We start from the raw sequence: 17,500 nt of genomic DNA on the forward strand, positions 1-17,500 counted from the left end.
AGCACTTTCTCAGGACTTAGTTATTTTAAGACCCTGAGTGTTGTTCCGGCTGGAGTCGACTCAAGACCTCCCTAATGGCAGCTCGGTTATCAACCAACTTAGCCACCGGTGAGCGGTGAGTAATTTAATTCGCGGCAAGATTTCGATCAGTAAACAACTGCTCGAAAGTTGACACAAGGATTTCACAACGAATTAAAAAAAGCCACTTACGACCAGCAAAATAATACTTACGATATCAATGATAAGATCCTCAGAGCCAGAAGCTAACATCTCACCATCATGACTAAAGCTTAGCGTTCTTACTGGCCAGCTACAGAAAGGAAACAAAAAGACAGCTTTTGTAAAAAAGAAAACAAAATATTAATGATGAAATAAACAAGAGGTAACAAAAAAATCGTGTTTTAAAAAATAAAAAATCAAGCTTTTTAAAACAAACATGATTCAGCAAAACAGCTATAGATGTAATGGAAAGATGGTGAACAGAAAATGAGAACGGAACAGGAACAAATGGAAAGATGAATTTCGAATGGTAGCACTGTAAATCCATTAAACTTACTCTAGTCTTGAGAATGTTCTAACACAGACCAGTTCATCCAAATCCCATAAACTTACTAAGGCATCAGCACTTCCAGTGGCAAAATACCTAATCAGATGCAGAAGAGAAAACAAAAGTGAGGAGGTACAATAATAGCCTGGAGACCTCCCCTCCTCTCCCCAGTCCCCTTGCTCTGCCTCCCTCTTTCCCTCTTAGCACTTGCCTTTTAGCACTTGATACACAGGCTTAGTACAATATCATGATGTAGGAATTTTTATGGGTTTCCATAAGACGTTTATCACAAGACGTGTCATCTTGGACTGACATGGCATGACCAAAAAATTTTTTTTTCCTTTGGATTTCAAAACTATGTTAAATAAACTAAATGACTCAAGTTTTAAGCCTTGATCTAAAAAAATGGAATTTTCCTATTTAAGTGTCCGCCATTACTAAATTCAAAATCTCGAGAGAACAGGATCAAGGAGAACATGACGTCAAAGACTCAATAGTTTAATTAAGAATGCAAAGGGTGTATACACGGCTGAATTAATATGCAGCACAGGAGTTTCGGGCTTTACACACTGAAAGTTTAAGCTGGCAAGTAAGCGTCATCACTTTTCCGAGACCAACCCTCTGAGGTCCAATTTGTCAGTTTGGAACGCGAGTAATGGCGGACAGTGAAATCCAAAAGTTACACTCAAAATAAACAGCCTTTGGGTAAAAATCAAAGCTCAAAATTTTGCCAGTCAAGTGTCTGGCAATCACACTTTCAAAATCTATAGCAAAAAAGGAAGAGATTTTTTTTATCATAGTAGCACTTTAAGGAGGCTCAAACCAGTTTCAACGTTTCCAAGTGACGCTCTTATTAGAAGGATCAACACCACAACGTTGTAGCATGTATTGGCAATATTGTGGCAGCAAATGAAACACGAATTATTGTTGAACAAGATACAGTCACTATTGTGATGTAATATGTCACCGTGGCAACGGGCAAACCCTGTAAAAACACCCATTATTTTGCCTTGGTGACCCCCATTTTTTATTTCTGAAAAGTAATCAGAAGGGCAAGATGAAACTTTCTGCAAAGTTAATTACAATTCTGTCAAGGGGATTCGGAGCCACCTTTGTGATTTTTTAAAGGTAGCTTTTAATCCTCTCGACAGAATTTTTTTAAACTTTGACGAAAGTTTCATCGTGTCCTTCTAATCTTTCCCGTTGCCAAGGTAACTTATTACATCACAATAATGATCACACCTTGTTTGGAAAAAATCAGTCTTTCATATGGTACCATAACATTGCTGTTACGTGACACAATGTTGTAGTGTTATTTGATCTAAACAGAGAGTCTTCTAAGTGTTGAAACCCTTTCGAGCCTCCTTAAGACAAATTTGTTTTTTCAAAAACACATGTAATAGCACACATAAATTATTGTTTCTTTTTTTCATTTTGCTAAATTGAAGACAAACGTTGCTCAATATACAAACCATTTCCAAGCTTAATACATAAAAAAATAAGAAATAGTGGGGCAACTGAATAAAAAAAAGAAACTGAAGAAATTTGGATCCTCTGCATCCTCTGGAACTCATGATAGGCTTACCTCCCCTTTGGATCAAATTTTATACATATGCAGTTGGCAGGATGAGCATGCAATGTCTGTTGTAGCTTTAAGTCCGGGTAACTGCAACAACAAGATATTTAAAAATATATTTTTTTGTTTTAGTTTTATACTTGGACTATAAAGGATTTATGTTACATGTATACAGTAATTTCTACTTTCATAGAGTTTAGTTGGTTTAGATTAGTTTTCTCATAAACATGCATGCAGGGTTTTCGATAGCTTAGGGTTAGGGTTAGGGTTTAGTGCTAGATTTCATAATGAAAGTACTGGACATGGTTATTTTCCATTGTAAGGCAGATTGCTTGTTGCCTAAGGGGAATGAAACTTAAAGGAGGTCTGTTCAAAACTCTCAGAAATGCTGTTTACATTCTTGAGATTGGAGAAAAAGAATGCCATCTGATTGATGATTCCAAAATAAGGTGATGTGACTTCTTGTTACTTTGAAGGGTTTTTGGCGTGATTGTCTTATGTTTCTTCAGTCCATGACTTCCTGAGATACTCAAGTTCAAAAAGGGAAAAAACAGAAAGCCAATAAATCTTAAAAATTAATTTATAGCATGAGACTACCGGACGTAAAATTGTAACCACCGGCCTCCGGTCTCAAATGAAAACCCTCATGCATCTATAAGCAAGTTCCTGTATAAACAGTAAGCTCTTCATTGTTCACATGTTTAATTAATTGATTGGTTTATTGATGGACTGACAGAAGAAAATACCAGCAGACAGTTGATCAAGGACAGTGGTTTTATTACATTTGCCATGCTTCATGCCCTTCCACATTTCAGTGCTTGAAAGTGACTGACTCACTCAAATTATTCCAGAGCTCATTCACTGGGACTGTTAAATTCAAAGAGCCTGTGCTTGTTGCAGCTTGATTAAAATACAAAAGCATACTTGTCCAAATGTCTTTAGCCGTTACCTTAACTGTTAACCCGGAGCACTACATTTTGTTCCTTTTTTGTCTTATACATGTACTGGTACTTTTGTCTTATAGACTATTTTCATGTTCTTGTCAAGAGTTGTCTCATAAGTGAGGATTGCAGTTGTAATTAATATGCAACTAAAAACTACATAGAAGATTATTAATTTTAGTGATCTGCCTCTACCTTACCTTAATATATTGATACAACCATGTCCATTTGTAAGAAAAAATAAATCATTTGTGTTGTTCCATGATATTTCATTCACCTGTCAAAGTCCAGAAATCACATTAATAATTGTTGGTGTAATGTCTTAATACATTTATCTAAAATTAATTCAAGTCATTCACAATTTCTTGCACTAAATTTGGCTGGGAGAAGTGGCACTAGCACTGCCTCCCATCAACGTGACCTTGGTTTGAAACTCAGGATCATGCAAGGATTGAGTTTGTTGGTTCCTATGAGTATAAGGGAGAAGTGATCCTTGAACTCATCTGGACAATGTAAGCAATAATTGCTTAGATTTATTGACTCTAATACACTCCTGAAAAATAAAGGTGGCTTCAACATTATTTGAACCCAAGACCTCTGTGATGCTGGTGCAATGCTCTACCAACTGAGCTAAAAAGGTACTCAGTTGGGAACCGGTCAATTTGTTGTGCTCATGTGTTCACATGAAAGGACTGGATGAAATGAGGTTGTTTTTAGAGGCTAAACCAACAATAATTCACAGCAAATCAATGAAAAAACACATGTGCAGTCAAATGCTATAGACCCACCTCACTCAATGTCCAAACAAAAGATTTTGCCCATCAAACCTCTCATTCAATGTGAGGCTGGATGGGCAAAGACAATGCAAAGACAAAGCCTTTATTCCCCAAGGACTCCAAAATGGCCGCCGAGTGATAAAGGTGAATTGATTAATGAAAATCAATTTAATCACAAACATCAATAATCCAAGAAACACATGAAGGCTGCAAGCAATTATTAGCAAGAATGCGTTAAAAACTATAATAGTGAGCATTTACTTACTTCATATTTAAATTGTTCGTCACATCTTGCTTTATATGATCTCGCATCTATAAATGTTATGAGATCTTCCTGGGAAAAAAAAAGTTCAACCAGATTGTTTCTAAGTCTAACAAAGGCTGTTAATAGTTACATAATGTGGACAACATTCTAACAAAGAAGGTGGTGTGGTCGAGATTTGTATGTGGCTGCTCGGGGTTTACAACCAGGTCTTACTATCAACTGGCTTTGTCCTTGGTGGTTCCAAAATAATGCAACTTCACAACTGACTACTTAATAACTGAGAGTGAGGTCGTTACAGCAAAATCTCAAACTGAGGCCTTGCTGTATCGCTCAGTCAATACAGCTAGGCCAAGGCTTGAGATTTTGCTGTAACGAACGAAGGGTCTGTGTCGCTGAACATTCAGCTTTGTTTTTATGAGTTAGGTTAAATGAACACACTGCTTACGTTTCAGTCACAAAGAGAGTTTTCAGTTGGTTTCCAAGTATACTTGCATTAATTTTCTGTTCATTTCGAACATTTGTAAGGTCAAGTCCCAACGTATTTCTTCGTATTTTAGATCAAATTGTCTTGTCAAATTAAATACGGTTCTTTCTCCGTATCGGTGTGTTTGGTCTCTTGTTCAACAAAACATGGCCAAGCTTATTAAGTCATTTATTATATGCTAACAGAACAGTTCTAAAGAAGAAGTAAACTAATTTTCATAATACATAATCGGCACATTGGCATTGCAGGAGAATAATGCCCTACCACTTAGCTGCTCTTAGCCAATCACAGAGTGCATTATATCGGCCAGAAACACTAGCCATATAGCAATAAGTTTTGTTAACAGCCAAATACAGCTGTAGTTGCTCCCTTTCAAGTGTTTCGTAGGCAGTTTGTGGGATGGCCATAAGGTATTTACTACTAGGTCCCCAGTGGTGATTATGAGGATGATGATGATGAATATGATGATAAGTCACCAGGTTCTCAAAAATGAAGCACCTATCCGAAGAAGTTTGGTTCAGGACAACATTTGATCAGCCAATTTTGAGCAAACTTGAAAAACAGCCTCATCAGTTACATGTACTTGGGATGTTCATGCCCTTTTGATCCTTATAATAGATATTGAAAACATGAAATGCGCCTTTCATCAACTTACAAGATTCAATACAAAAAAATCAATTACATGTACATGTATTATTCTTCTAAGAAACATGACTAAAGCAAATGATGTCTACCATTGTCAAAAAAAAAGAGACTCTTGTTACATGTAATTTTAATTTCCAGCAACAAAAAGTAAATAAGGCCTGTACGGTAAATTAAAATTTTTTTTGGCAGTGTGAATGCAAAAAACTATTCAACTGGGCCTGGTTGTTCAAAAGCCGATTTAAAGTAATCCCACTAAAGATTAATGAAGGAGTTTATTTCTCTACTCCCAAACGCTGTTCAACATTGATATTCAGCAAGAATTTACATCAGAAGAAGTCAATCTTGAAAAACAAAAAAAAAAAAAAGCAAAAGAAACTTTCACCAGAAAGTTGAAAGCATGAAGGAACAAAAGTTTATGCTAATCCTTGATTAAGTTAATCAGCTTTTGAACAGCTGGGCCCTGCCCACATGGTTGTTTAACCCCTTCAATCCTGAGAGGATGAGTGTGTTAACAACATCTAGGTCCACTACAAAATTATGTCACCTTTAAACTGTTCAATCATAGATTTCAATCTGTCTAATGCCAGATGATTTTACTCATCAATGTGGCCACTTCAGGGGAAAATGGGTCACGTATCTGAGAAAGTTTGTATTTCACCGAAATTACTGGCAAAACTTCAAGATTCCTGGCATTCACACACTTTGCTATATACCTTTCACCCCATATGCTGTCAAATGTGAAAAAAACTAGTCTGTGCGGTATTCGACAATGACCTTGTTTCCAACAGCTATGGTGTTACCATCTGGGCTCCAACAAATGTTGATATTCTCTCCTTTGGTATTTACAACAGATACACACTTGCTTGCTGGAAATAGACAAATTATTCTTGGTTTTCACGTGACGTCATTAAAATTAAAAATAAGGAATTATCAATCCTTTCGAGATTTTAGTTTAGTTAGTTATTACATGTACAACAACTGAAGACTTGTCTTTACACAAATTTCCCATTTGATACAATGTAGGACTTTTAGTCTTGTGATAAAGCAAGGTTGAATTTCTAAGCTTTTGTAAGACATGATATTAAAATTGTGGCTGAGAAAGCTGTCACGTAGGCTAAAAAAGTGACTTATCGGCTGATAATTATTTTTCAATCTGGACAGTCCTTCTATGAGAATAAGTACTCATATAGATGTTTATGAGCCCTCAGAAGATGACTACAGGCTACAAAACTTGATAACATATGTTTTTGATAGCTTCCGGCCACCATATTTGCACCCCTCACAGGGACACAAACATGGTGTCTCCATACAAAGCCTTATAAATTTGAGTACAACACTTCTTCAAATATCTCCCGCATGAAACATCGCACAGACTTGAACCTTTGTGAGACTGTTTGAATATTCATCTTCTTTTATCTCTTTGATTCTTGAATTTATTTGTTTAATGGTCTTGATGATGGTGCAACAGTAAAAACTGGCAATAGGATTCGACAGAGAAATGGGTCGGTCACAAATATAAAAAAAAAATCAATCAAGTCAAGCAAAGATGCCGAGTACAGCATACGTTGGAAAACTCAATGTGTATAAAAATTAATCATTAAAAACTCAATATTTCATTGAGTTACTGCATACATCCCTCAAAAATCAATCAATCAATTGGACAGTCTGTTACTTAGTCATAAGATCATTAATATTTCATCACTTAGTCAGCACATTCATCTGTCAATCAAGCAATCAGGTAGTCATACAGTCAGACATTGGTCCACCTATATATTTGTTGGTCATTCCACATGTCCATCAGAGAGTCAGTTAAATGATCAACAGCATCATTTCCCGTGACTTCATCCACCACTATCAATGAGGTTTATTGGCTGCTGAAACAATGACTTCTTTAGTTCAGTGGTTGCCAAGTTGGAAATTATCAAAACAAATTTGACAAAAGCATTTGCAAACAGGGAAAAACACTATGGAGCAACCACTTTGGATTTTTTGGGCGGAAGGTACAAAAGACAGGTCACAAGTCACAGGTCACAGGTCACTGTTAACCAATACAGAAAGAATTCTAAACATTCATTTAAACTAACCTTAATTAGGCCTAAAAACAAAAGCCTTTAGGCCTAATGTTGCCATTTTCAAATGGTTAGAGTTGTTTCTGTGTTGGTAAAACAATGACCTGCAGGCTTGTGACCTGTGTTTTGTACCTGCCCTGAACTTGGGGCAAACTTTCCTTTATGTGTCTGTTGAGTTTGTGTGGTTGGTATACAGTATAAGGACAGGCACAAGCTGCATAATGCTTCTCGACAAACTATCCCTGTTAGCATATCTTCAAAGACGCACTCAACTGGATAGTTCAACCAGATGCATTTAATTGCATTAATATATATAATGCATCTTGTGCCCGTCTTTATACTAGACTTATTTAACAGATGCATGAGAATTGCTTGCTGAAATTAGTCCCAGCTAAATTATGCATCTTGTATAGTTCGTCCTGCCTTTTCACCAGATGGAAAACAAAATAGACAGATTATGCATCTCTAGTATAAAAATGCCCATTGAATTAAAAATTAGATCGAGAAAATACTTACCTCTGGCGTCCCATATTCTGATTGTTTTATCACCTGATGCTGTCACCAGTAAATCAGAGTTATTTGGGTGCCAGCAGAGCTGATCAACACTCTCTCCATGACCTTTGTGATTTGTCTCTTTAGTCTAGGAAAATCAAAGCATAACGAATCTTTTATGCTAGCTGACACTGAAGAGAAAAAACAATAAATTTGAAAATATGTGTCTTTACCTTTGGTAGAGACGAGTGTACAGTGTACCTTACAAGAGAGGAACTTGGGATTAATATTTACTATCGTTACTTACTAAACGGTCCTTCTCCAAAACGAAAATGCTAACAGTTCTGTCAAATGAGCCTGAAGCCAGTCTTCTTCCGTCACAACTCCACGCTACAGAATGAACCTGGCCATCATCAGATGTTACATTTTTAACAATAAACAAAGGGAAAAACGCGAAACATCAAATTCAACTATCATATAACGGACTGGAAGGCTAATTCCTGCACCTACCTTCGCTGTGTGAGCGACAAAGTCCTTAGTTCTCGAGTTGTTTTCGAAATACCGCCTCATTTCGTTCAGGTAATCGTTGGGCGCCATCTTGTATTAATTTGGCTCCAGCTTTCTCGCAGTATTTGTCAAGCATCGTTACAAGGAAAAACTGGAACTGGCACTGGAACTGGAACTGGAACTTGAAATGGGGTAAGATTCCATTTGCCTGCGAGGCAGTCGTTCGAAGGGAAAGGGAAAGGAGAACGAGGATGTCGCGCCAATCCTCGTTCTCCCCCCGGTTCTCCCTTTCCCTTCCCCTTCGAACGCCTGCCACGCAAGCTGGGGTCCCGTTCGCAATTCAAGTTAAAGGGTTTTCTGTAATTAATTCAATGACAACGACTATTATGGGCGTCTTCTTGTTGTTATAGGTGGTGGTTGGGGTGATATGGGGGATAAAATATGGAGCTGATTGTCTTTTTTTTAAATTGGGAACACTAATTTCGACCTCTAAAAGGCAGATACCACGCGGCAACTCTATTTCGTTTACCTTTCGTTGTGCATTTCTTTGTGCCTATTAGTTTCTGAATCAATTTAATCACAAGATCTGCGGTAATAGTTGCGTGCCTGGTCCTTTTAAATTAAGGAATCGCACGACTCATACTGTAGCTATATAGAGAATACACATGTTTAAAACTATTCTTTTTTTTAATTCAAATGTGACAACCATTACAACAATAAAAGGCTGAAACTCTGTTTGCTACATTTAATACAATTGGTATCTTTGTTGTAACCATTCCGACCATCCTTGTTAATTGTCGCTATTTGCGTAGCATCATTTGCAATTGTTACCGGACGTTTCCGAGCGAATAGAGTGGTTGGGATAATGTCGTTTACCTTCGACGACAGACCCCATTGCCAACTCTTGCTCTACGCATTGGACCTGCCAGCCAATTTTCCCCTGAATACTTTTAATTTGGGGTTCCTGCATCAGGTTATCGGAAATGAACGCTCGAGCTCAATACGTTCGATGCATGGTATTCTTTAAAAGCAGCTTTGGTAGATAGTGGTAAAAATTATTTCCTTTAATTAATGGTAGTTCAATTTCATTTTGACAACAAGATTTCCGAGTGTTTTCAACTGTATCCTGAAGGGATTTTTACCGTGTTAAATAACGTTATGTATCTTATCTATCTGACTTCGCACTTAAAGGCATTTTCTTTTACAGTTTTCTTTGGGCACAAGTACGATGAATCAGGAGACTAACATTAAAGTTGTGATCTTTGTTAGTTTTAAATAACAACGTAGCTATCAGCCTCCTGTTTCATCGTGAATCAGCTACTTGATATACTCTTTCCCTGTAAAAGTAAAGTAAAATTAAATACAGATTGACCTATAATCAACGTCCGCAATCTCTTGATACAGTTAACGAAGTACAACTGTATGCCCTCATTCCCGGTGTTATCCTCGTCGGATAATTGACCCACGGGTACAGTCGGTAGTAAAACATGTTCTAAGTCTTACGACCAAAGTTTTAGGATTCCTTTCTCCTTCAAAATAATCCTGTTTCAAAGTTTTCATTAGTGTCTGAATGATCAACTCGCAGTATCTTCAATTCTGTGTAGTGTAATGACTTACGAGGCAAAGAAGTTCAAAGCACAGCACGGAGTTGGGAGGGACTTTCAAATTCGCCCTCGCACTAAGAGTGCAATCGAGCTCAAGCAATAATTAATTCGAAATGGTAGGATAGACTCGACAGGAGTCCTCCTCACTAGAGCACTTATCAAATTGTACCATGTTTTCTGAAAAGGAATCGAATGAACTAGCATCTGATGAGGAGCCGAATGCTGCTGGGAGTTTTTGTTCCTTGTGGATCCTTTCGCAAGATGAGCTATCGTAAGATCCTGAAAAGCTGCGATAAGGCTGTACGATGATTAGTCTCCCTTGGGTTATACCTGGCTTAACCTCTGCACTTGATGCTCTCGAGACATCGTTCTGTGTGGACGAGGAGGAAGTCGAGTCCGATGACGAGTCACTATTTCTTGATCCGTCACTCAAAGTATAAGTCTCCCTTGAGGGGTTCTCCTCGTAGCTTGGAGAAACACATGAAGATCCACTACGAGTACCAAAGCTACCGTCGCTACTGTTGGATCGGACAGAACTGTTTGAAGATCCCGAGACGGGATAGATGAAGTGCGCACTGCTCGGAAGGGAGTTATCACTAATTTCCTCAGCAACGTCAAAAAGACAAGGCGCTACACGATTTTTCTTCTGGCTGAGCAATCTTCTCCGCACCATTGGTGAGTTTCTGCGCATCTTTTCCGCCCTTTTAATTCGAGCGGTCTTTGCGCGTTCCACTTTTTTATCGGTCATCAATTCACTCGAAGTCTCACTGGATTTCGACATTGATGAACTTTCTTTAGTTTGGAAGCAATATGCGAAACAATTTCCCATTTTGGAGGTTTAGCTCTTCACGGTAAACCAGTTTTGAGCTGAAACATATGCAAATGACGTTTCTCAATCGATTTCCATTGTTGTGTCACTCACGTGAAATCAGAAGGATTGATTGCACGCGCACCATCAGTTCCATAAGGCGCGCGCATGGCAAGTTCTTATTTTGTTGAAGGTCGTTGAAGGCAAATCCGTCCTTTAAGGACAGCGCATATTGTGCATATGTTTTGCGCATCTCGAAATACTCGGGTTTCGTATCGGTGATGCTTACTAATACAGAGATATTTTTGCGCGGTTTAAAACTATCCGGAGAAAGTAGATCTTGGTAAGTACTCCGATCTTGGTATCCAAAAAGAAAATTGGGGGTAACCATGCAATTTTGAGAGATAATTAGGCTTCAATTTGAGAAAGAACGCCATACATTGCTTTCAATTATCTTTGAAAAATGCGTGGTTACCCCCAATTTTCTTTCTGGATTTCAATATAAGACTTGTTAAGACCTACGTTTCCTGCATAATCATGCAACGGGGCAAAAATACCTTTGAATTAGTAGGCACCGTCCTTAAGGCACATGCCCTGAAGCTATTGAGCACAAATTACCGCTCAGACATTTTGTATGACCAAGACTAATTCATCAGAACTCATTTTGTTTGAAGTCCACATTTATTAAAATCCAAATGAAATACCATTTACAAACGATTAAAACGTTTAAAAGTACATTTATAAGGCATTCTCCAAATTTTTGACATTTCAGATTTTCTGAGCAACGGCCGAAAATGATGTATAATTTTAATGTGCGAAGTAAGAGAAGTGTCATAAAACGAAAATCAATTTGATTATTTCGGCCAATCACCACGTTAGCAATCAAATGAACCAATCATAACGAAGGGCAAACGAATTCAGACGGCGACAATAAGCGCAAGAATACACGGGAATAATTTTTCATAGTTTTAAGAAGTTCTATTCTAATCAGATGCTCACTTAAAAAGCGCTAAAATGGACGTCCTCTCGATGCATTCCAAGTCTCGACCTTATGAACCAGTCAATATTCTCCTTCTTCATTTGCTTACGGGCCTTAAAGTTTTGTCCAATTCATGTTAAGAACGTTTTTCCCTCCACCCAATATTGCATAAGTGTCATTTTCATTTGTAGACTCCGATGACTTCACGGCTAAATCTTCGAACACTGCCGAACAATTCGAACCAGGACTTGTATCGCACTGGAGAACGCTGGCGTCAGCTTCATTTTCCAATAATCTGTCACTCCTTTTATGTTTTCGACGCCGACAAAAAATGCAGTATATGATGAGAAAACTTACACAAATGACAGCGAATATTAATACCATTGCTGTAACGGTAACCAACATTCTTGATTCTGCCGCAGAAAGAGCTGAAACCAGAGGCGAAACTATTAAATGACTGACGAAACTTGAAAATGCATTGATTGACTGACCCAAAATGGCCTCCATTTAAATATTCTTTTGTTTTATTCAAATCAGCCCTTGATGCCTCGTTCTTAAGCTTAAAATTTCAAAAGAATGTTTTATCTTTGAAAGAGGCAACAAGGACCAGTTTGTATGCGCATAAATCAGCGGCCATTTTAGAATAATAGAATAAACTGTATAGGTTAGTTCGCATGACACAAAAATATCTGTCCTAGGTCATTTCGAAAAAAAGAAAACCTAAACAGCGCACTCTTTTGACGACATTTTGTGGGTAATATTTAAGTCACCAAGTGGAAGTTACGTAATAATAGGTAGAATCAAGTGGCTGAAGAGAGATCTTTATGGTATTTAGGGGTAAGGTAAAGAATGCAATCTTTCATTCAACTTTACCAGAACTTGTCACTGAGATTTAAAAATATGAGTAAATATACACGGATTTCTCTTGGTTCATGTTATTCCTGTTACGTTTTTGTTGGTGCAGGTTTAACGTGGTTATAACAATATTCGCTTCTATATCATATACTGCCCTCTTTTCCCTGCTTTAGAAAAACCAGCAACATTTGATTCAGCTGTTAAAATTGAAGTACAGTTCATCCTTGTCCTCTCTTCAATATCATCGTTATCGCCATTGTCATTTGAATAATAACAACACAAACATTATTATTTAAGTGTCGATGGATTTAGCACTAAAGCACGAATCGCAGACACTAATGAAATTAACTCACGCAAATCAAATCAAATATTCCTGGTTTGCATCCACGTGATGAGAACACCATTCTAGTGTACAAAACAATAGAAAATGGCCCCACAAGTTTTTGCATAATCATAAAGTCAAATTCCCAAAAGACATTTTACTGCATTGTTCTGTACACCAACATGGCCGCCGTGACGTCATATGCAAACCATCAATTGGTTTTTGTGGAGAGCGGAAAACCGGAGAACTCGAATAAAAACCCCTCGGAGCAGAGTAGAGAACCAACAAACTCAACCCACATATGGAATCAAACCCGGGACACATGCATTGGTGGCAGGCGAGTGCTATCACCACTGCGCCACCCCTGCTCCCCTGTCATAACCGTTGTCATGGTCAAAGATTGTCATCATCGTCAATAGGGAACTTAAGCACATGCGTTTTTGAGACGCGGACGGCAACCGGAAGTGAGCTGTTTTCCCTTTTAACTTGTCTTCACACAACCACACTTCCGTTGCTAAGTATCTTTTTCTCCATAAGAGATGATTACCGGTAGTATAAAAATCTGGGAGACACCACTGTCCTCGCACGCTAAATGTTCTGTTCCGGTTGCCCGTTCGCGTCTAAAAAACGTACGTGCTTAAGCTCCCTATTTTCAAAACCATCGCAAGAACTACTGTTTTTCCAAAAGGTATCACTTTGGTTTCTAGCTATTTCTTTCCCATATACTCACCTTTCTCTGGGAATTCCCCAGTAAAAGGTCCTACAGTAGAATGAATTAAATCGCCTTTTTTAAATTGCATAACTTTCCTGGTTCCTCTACAACCCACAGCACACGCTGACCTTGGTTCACGAACTTCACAGCGCACAAATGTGCAATGAATGAACAAGGTTTTGGCCTCCTTAAAGTGTGATTTGACGATCTTAAAGCTGAATTCTTGTGACTGGGAATGGCGTTTAAATATGAAGTTGCACAGCCTTGGTTTGATCTCGCAACTGAGAAAAGATCAATTTATGAACAATAAGTTATTTAAAATACCAAATGAATATCTGCCTCATTGTTTAAAATGGTAGCTTTAGAAGGAGACCAAACAAAATTAAAGTGCTACTATGACCAATAATAGTCCACCATTACTAACTTTAAAACTTGAGAGAGCTGGATCGAGGAGAAAATGACATCAAAGACTCACTAGCATAAGAATGCAATTCGTGTGTACGCGGCTGAATTTATATATGCAGCACGGGAGTTTCGGGCTTTCAGACTTCCAAACTCGTGTTTTGCATATATAATAAGCTGCATTTACACGCTGAAATTTTATGCTAGTGACTAAATGACGTCACTGCACTTCTCCCTGGATCCAACCCTCTAAGGTCCAATCGGTCAGTTTTGAACGCGAGTAACATACATTCAAAGTAAACAGCCTTTGGATAAAAATCAAAGCTCAAAATTGTGTTAGTCAGGTGTCAAGCAATCACACTTTTAAAATTTGAAGGAAAATAGAAAGTGATTTCTTGATCGCAGTAGCACTTTAAGAAGTTTTGTTTAATATGAACAAAGCACAGTACATGCACGCGGGCTTTAGTTGCTGAGTCTTCATTTAGTAACATGGTGGACTCAAAGAGCTCTGTAAAATTGCTTTCGACTGCGTCCAAATCAATTTTTGCGCCCAAAATATCTTTCCCTGTACAACGAAGAGGGCCTCCCAGGGGGATCTTTGTGCCCTATAAAAATTTGCTAGTGTTCCCTCGTTCCCGAAATGACTTCCAAACTTGTTCTTAGCATTTTGATCCCTAAAATGGTTTAAGTTCCCTTGTTCCCTAAGATATTTTGTCTTTGTTCCCCTGCTCCCCGGTTCAAATTAGCCATGTTCTCTTGTTCCGTCCCCCAACTCCTGGGAGACCCTCAGGGAAAGTCCTGATATACGTACCACCCTTGCCTCAATCAATTGTTCATTTGGAAAAGGATCTAGATTTAACAATGCCTACAGCGAAATAACTGTTGATATTAAAGCAAATACTTCGTTTCTTTCTTACCCGCTCTTGATGAAAAGCTGGCCATTTTGCGTTGCGTTGCGTTGCGTTGCGTTTGGGGATGTATAGCAGTCTTTTATAGCGAGCTCAAATCTTGTGTTTCCTTTTCTTTGCTCCTGAAGCTGTGCTTGAAAGGTCACTTTTACTCCATGCTTCACCGCCGTCATTGCGCTTTGATCAGCTGCAAATGTTACACCTTCGGGATTTGTGACATTGGAGGTGTTGGCTACGATTGAGATATCAAAGCAAAATTGGTGAATTAGGACTCCCTCATTCAGTCTGCCAGTCATTGACTAGTATACCTTTAAAATTCTGGGGGCTACAGGACAATAAGCTAACGGTTTGAGTTAAAAAATTTCTTTTATGTATATTCAATGTGAAATAGCTTGAAAGCCACGTATATTTCCACTTCGAACAAAACAATTGATGTTACCTTTTATGTTGTGTGTAAAATTGGGTCTTACGGTTCAAATCAGTCGTTTTTACCAGTTTTAATAAGGGGAAATTAAGTGAGTTTAGCCAAAGTTGGTAGAAGGTTCAAACGAGCTCTATAAACCTTGGCTAAAGCAGAGTTATCCAAATAATAAAAAACAGTTTTCGTTCTGGTAAAGCAGGGTCAACTTTTAAGACCCGTTCTACCGCTTAATTCCTGTGTATCCGGAAGTCAGGGTAAATCCGGCACCAAGTATGACCTAGAATCCAGTTCCCTGGGGGAATGACGTCAGTGCCGTCTGACCAGTTGAAAATCGAGGCTAGAAAAAAGACTCACTGGGATGAGCTTCTCCCGGACTCGGTTTTTCTGTTGTCTTTAGTCGATTTTCTGTTTCAATAAATCTGCTTGCCCCAAAAAAACCAAAAGTTCCCATTTTCGTCTGCGTCGTTGGCAATTTAAGTGAGCGGGATATTTCTGTTTGACCATCTTGTTCACCATTTGTTCCTTTGACTTCTGCAGCCTCATCAGAGGCTGTGACATTTTTGGTATTTGTTGCATCCTGAAGCAGATTTGAGCTGCTGATGATTGCTGTCACGTTATTATAAATAGTGCATTCGAGTCTTAGAATTTGAGTTAATTTCTGTGACTGATTGTGTTCCTTAAAATATAAGGTCAGAAGATTGGAGTAAACCCTTGAGCCATTGGTGGATGTTCGTCGAGTCGTACCACATTCAGCAGCTTTAAAGCTGAAAATAACATGAGTGCTGTTCAGATGTTTTCCCTCGCATTGCTTGTTGCTCGCGTTGAAAGTGGCATGCTGTAAGTTTGGAATCAGCCTCGAAGTCAACATGATGGTGAGGTTCTGCTCGGAACACTGGTTATGTACGGCGTGGAGAGAAACGTTCTCATCACCTCCAGAATCTGATAACGCAAGGAAAATTTCAGTTAGGTCCGTATTGTTCAAGTAGGATTTAAACGATGCTGTGACCATTTGCTACCTCGGCGGTGTTCCCTAACCTACCAGTTGGAATCCATAGTTATCATCGTGATTTCCAAAACAACTAATTAATCATGGAAAGTGGTCATCCAGACATTACACCACAGAAAAAAACTGGGTGCAGACCCATAATTACAAAGTAGGGACGGACCATATATCTTTGCCGTGTAAACTATCATGTTTTTATAAAATGGGCCCAGGCCCATTTTTCGGGTCTTGGGGCCATAGGCGGCTATGGCCCCCACAACGAAAAAAACGAGAACGGACCTCTTTTTGCAGATCAAGAGCGCTGTGTAAGCGCGTCTCCGATCCAACTCAAGGCCAGTTTTATGATGAGCCAAACCAAATTGTTGGCTGTATAAACGGTAAAAAAAATTGGTCCGAACCACTTTTTAATCGGTCCGGTCCCAGTATTCTCTGTAGTGTAAATGGTCCTCTAGTCTATTTGAATTACTGGACATATATATACACTTATGTAGTGAAATGCGCGACATTTCGCGAGTTACAAGTCCTATCAAGAAAGTAAAATGGAGCGAAATGTTAGGATCTTTGCCTCTGATAATGCTGAATGCAGTGATAGAACTTGAATTGAAAAGATAGTCCCGAACCCGGTCTCCCAATATCAAGTTTGTCCTTAAGCCAACGGTCAATTGCAACTTATTCTCTGTGGTGAACTTCCGCGACAATAAGTATCCAAATACAAAAACAAAACGAACCACTGACAACTGACCGAATCGGAGCATTAACCGGCTAAACGCTGTCCGATTTGCTTTTATGTAAAGAACATGACCAAAAAGACAAATAGATACTTACATAATTCAGCACTTGCAAGATTCCAGACGTAAATTTGTGAACAAATCAAAGCAAACAACACCAACGATACATGAATCATAGTCTTCGAACATTGTGGTGTATGTTCATTTTGCCTGGTTCTAGTTCAAAAAATTTGCATCAGGTCCTGCATCTGAAAAATGAAAACTATGTCATCTGCCAAGTTAATTAAAATACGCTCCCTTGAGGACAAATGTATCTCTATCTATATCTCTCTCCATTGTTATTACGTACAATTCCAATGTTCCATAGCATGACGATCTCTTCTTATTAAACGCAAACCATTCATGACATTCAATGTGAATGGTATTCATCCTCTGGGGATGGAAGCGGAACAATTC

At 38.5% G+C, this 17,500-nt stretch overlaps 3 protein-coding genes across 3 annotated transcripts in view; all 3 read right to left on the bottom strand.

Moving 5' to 3' along the window:
* The window catches only part of LOC137993373 (THO complex subunit 3-like), a 14,415-nt gene extending 6,004 nt beyond the window's left edge, over positions 1–8,411 (bottom strand). Inside the window, exons 1-9 of the mRNA XM_068839183.1 lie at positions 8,306–8,411; positions 8,103–8,198; positions 7,820–7,943; positions 6,009–6,100; positions 4,106–4,174; positions 3,265–3,341; positions 2,133–2,213; positions 557–643; positions 232–310 (exon numbers count right to left, since the gene is read on the bottom strand). Of these exons, the coding sequence (XP_068695284.1) occupies positions 232–310; positions 557–643; positions 2,133–2,213; positions 3,265–3,341; positions 4,106–4,174; positions 6,009–6,100; positions 7,820–7,943; positions 8,103–8,198; positions 8,306–8,392 (792 nt within the window). The 5' untranslated portion in view covers positions 8,393–8,411. The remainder of the gene's footprint in view (positions 1–231; positions 311–556; positions 644–2,132; positions 2,214–3,264; positions 3,342–4,105; positions 4,175–6,008; positions 6,101–7,819; positions 7,944–8,102; positions 8,199–8,305) is intronic.
* A 1,598-nt stretch (positions 8,412–10,009) lies between these two features.
* Positions 10,010–10,687, bottom strand: LOC137991758 (uncharacterized). Its single transcript, XM_068836793.1, has one exon. It carries the CDS (start codon positions 10,685–10,687, stop codon positions 10,010–10,012), a length of 678 nt encoding a protein of 225 aa, XP_068692894.1.
* A 789-nt stretch (positions 10,688–11,476) lies between these two features.
* LOC137990890 (uncharacterized) overlaps positions 11,477–17,500 on the bottom strand; it is a 6,288-nt gene continuing 264 nt past the window's right edge. The window contains exons 1-5 of the mRNA XM_068835995.1: positions 17,142–17,500; positions 15,668–16,252; positions 14,902–15,124; positions 13,601–13,863; positions 11,477–12,121 (exon numbers count right to left, since the gene is read on the bottom strand). The exon at positions 17,142–17,500 is cut by the window's right edge and continues 264 nt beyond it. Of these exons, the coding sequence (XP_068692096.1) occupies positions 11,808–12,121; positions 13,601–13,863; positions 14,902–15,124; positions 15,668–16,252; positions 17,142–17,220 (1,464 nt within the window). The 5' untranslated portion in view covers positions 17,221–17,500 and the 3' untranslated portion in view covers positions 11,477–11,807. The remainder of the gene's footprint in view (positions 12,122–13,600; positions 13,864–14,901; positions 15,125–15,667; positions 16,253–17,141) is intronic.

The sequence above is a fragment of the Montipora foliosa genome, chromosome 2 (assembly GCF_036669935.1).
Source record: "Montipora foliosa isolate CH-2021 chromosome 2, ASM3666993v2, whole genome shotgun sequence".
NCBI lineage: Eukaryota > Metazoa > Cnidaria > Anthozoa > Scleractinia > Acroporidae > Montipora > Montipora foliosa.

Bases quoted from the DNA above. Each gene is read 5' to 3' on its own strand.
- LOC137991758 (XM_068836793.1), bottom strand. From the start codon at position 10,687: ATGTCGAAATCCAGTGAGACTTCGAGTGAATTGATGACCGATAAAAAA.